This window comes from Chlorella variabilis, assembly GCF_000147415.1.
Source record: "Chlorella variabilis unplaced genomic scaffold CHLNCscaffold_3, whole genome shotgun sequence".
NCBI lineage: Eukaryota > Viridiplantae > Chlorophyta > Trebouxiophyceae > Chlorellales > Chlorellaceae > Chlorella > Chlorella variabilis.
In genome coordinates this window covers 268,306-270,730 of record NW_005435085.1, presented here as the reverse complement: position 1 = coordinate 270,730, position 2,425 = coordinate 268,306, and the positions used below count along the sequence as shown (strand labels likewise).

General features: G+C 65.5%; 2 protein-coding genes across 2 annotated transcripts in view; one reads left to right on the top strand and one right to left on the bottom strand.

The window, feature by feature from the left end:
• Positions 1-769, top strand: part of CHLNCDRAFT_50180 (hypothetical protein) — a gene marked incomplete at both ends in the record, with an annotated part of 3,578 nt that extends 2,809 nt beyond the window's left edge. Inside the window, 3 exons of the mRNA XM_005850752.1 lie at positions 98-161; positions 320-463; positions 686-769. Of these exons, the coding sequence (XP_005850814.1) occupies positions 98-161; positions 320-463; positions 686-769 (292 nt within the window). The remainder of the gene's footprint in view (positions 1-97; positions 162-319; positions 464-685) is intronic.
• A 1,507-nt stretch (positions 770-2,276) lies between these two features.
• Positions 2,277-2,425, bottom strand: part of CHLNCDRAFT_140356 (hypothetical protein) — a gene marked incomplete at both ends in the record, with an annotated part of 5,028 nt that continues 4,879 nt past the window's right edge. The window contains one exon of the mRNA XM_005850453.1: positions 2,277-2,351. Coding sequence (XP_005850515.1) covers positions 2,277-2,351 — 75 coding nt within the window. The remainder of the gene's footprint in view (positions 2,352-2,425) is intronic.

The following is a 2,425-nucleotide window of genomic DNA, read 5'->3' as shown; positions in this document are numbered from 1 at the left end:
ACCTGGTGCCGGCGGGGCATGCGGCGCGAGATGAGCTGGAGCGGCTCTGCAGCAGCAGCCTGACCCGCCGCCACCTCCCCCCCTCCTGCCTGCGCAGGTACGTCAAGCTGCGCGGCTTCCCTGCCACCGTCACCAAGGCAGACATGGTGGCATTCCTCAAGGTGGGGGGCGCTGCTGTGCCTGCTGGGCTCCCCATGCACACCCCGCCTCATCGCGCGGCAGCTCCCCGCCCATGGTTGGCCACTTGCGCTTGCACCCCCTCCGCTCACCCACACACACATGCACACGCGCCGCCCCCACCGGCCCCCCACCCCCGCAGAGCTGCGGGCCGGAGCTGGCGGAGGACGACATCCGGCTGGTGCAGAGCGCGGACGGCACGTCGCTGGGGGAGGCTTTCGTGCACTTCCGGGGGCCGCGCGCCAAGGTCCGCCTGGCGCTGGCCAAGGACCGGTCGGTCATGCCGGTGAGATGGGTGTGGTGTGGTGGAGGGTGGGGTGGGAGGGCAGGAGGGAGGCAAAGCTGAGGTGGGTAGGCTTCCGGGGTGGCCCGCCCTGGCCCCCGAGCTGGTGTTCTGCTGCCGGCTGATCCCTCGCTCTCCCCCTCCAAGCCACCCGGTGCAACCGCTGACTGCCACCTGCCTCCGCTCAACCCTCCCCTCGCCCCCCTCGCCCCGCCTGCGCCCCAGGCTGCACAAAGCCCCATCGAGGTGCTGACGGCGGTTGGCGACGACCTCCAACGGCGGCTGCTGTCGGGGTGCCGGCTGGTCTAGCGCGCATGTGGCCACGCCGGGCTGACACTTAGTGTAAACCTGGCACTCGGAGCCCTTGGAGCGGAGGGCAGGGCATCACAGGTTGTGCCGCCAGGACGGCGGTGCAGGGGGAGGTGTGCCCAGGCTGGTGGCTGGTGGTGGTGGGTGTGGGCGGCACATTCAATGCATGACCCCTGCTGCCACGCCACCCATGGAATGGTTGCTGGTGGTGTTGTTTGCGGTGCGGTGCCGGCGCCGGCAGTGCGGCGGCGGCAGCAGCGCTGCATCGCGGCGGGGTCGGGCTTCCCAACACATTGCATGCCGGCGAGTCGAGGACATTCTGCTGTGAGGGAGCGAGACGGGAGTGCTGAGCCAGATGATCGTACCGCAGGGCCGCAAAGGTCAAGAAAAGGACCCTCCCTCTCTAGTCGCAGCAGTGTTGTATTTGGTGTGTTTACTTCCTGCACCGAATGGAATTCCCGCTGGAGCAGCAAGCGGGCGCGCAGGACGGGGCACCCCATTCCGCGCTGCCCTTGGCTTGCAGTTGGGGCACCGCGGATCAGCAGTCTCTGGAGCTGCTACACCTGCAACTGCTGGGCCTGCACCAGTCTGCTGGGGCTATTGCACCGTCAGCGATGCCCAGGTGCGCTCCTGCCGGCCTGGCGCCCCCAGGATTGCATTTGTGATGCTCAGGGCGTCCTATACCAAAAGGCACAAAACACCTGTGGGCGGTCATGCGCAGGACATTGTGCCTTTGCCATCTGATGGCAAGGGCTGTTGCAGCATCTCATGCCTGTGGCAGGAGAGGAGTAGGTTGGTTCTAGACTGAGCGGGTACCTTGCCTCTGCTGCAGGGCGGACACCGCTGTCCCGCCCACAACACCGCCGACAGCACACAGTGCGGCGATGCTGCCCACGCCCCTTTGGAGCTCGCAACAACAGGGCGTGGCCCCCGCTAGCCCACAGCCCTCACCACCGCCATCCGAGGGAACCGGCGTGTTCATACCTTGCTATGCACCCCACGCCCGCCGCTTGCCTCAGGGCAGGCGGCACAAAGCTGCACCGGCGCAGGCCACTCAGCACGGGGCGACCCAATGATGCGTTATGCCCACACATGCCGTCGCTGCTCGACTTGAACTGGAGCAAGGCGGGACATTCAGAGCTTCTGTTGTTGGTTTTACCCACCACCGCCGCCCACGACTGCACTCAGTGTATTTCCTCGCCGCCACTGTTTAGGAAAAACTGTGCACAACACCGCAACGGATGAACGCACGTTGCCTCAAAATTCTTTTCGGATCTTGATTAATAACACTTTCCTGCTCCCAATCGCCGCCCCTGCTGGGCATCCAAGAGATACATGCTGGAACCTGGCTCACCCCCCTGATTCATGACCTGTTGCTCTCCCGCCTCCCCCTGAACAACCCTCCACTGCCTCCCCCTGTGTACGATAAATAACCAGATGCAATCATTCATAGGCCCTGCCGGCCTCCAAAACATTGCTCCCAGCTGTTGTTACAGTGCCTCCACCGCTACTCTGCTGCGAACAGCGCTGCCAGGCTGGCGCCCGCCTCGCCCACCCTGGCAGTCCGGAAGTCCTGCCTCAGCTGGATGACCGCCAGCGCGGCTCGGTGGCTGATGCGCAGGTTGCCATCCACCAGCGCCAGCAGGCTGTCTGGGG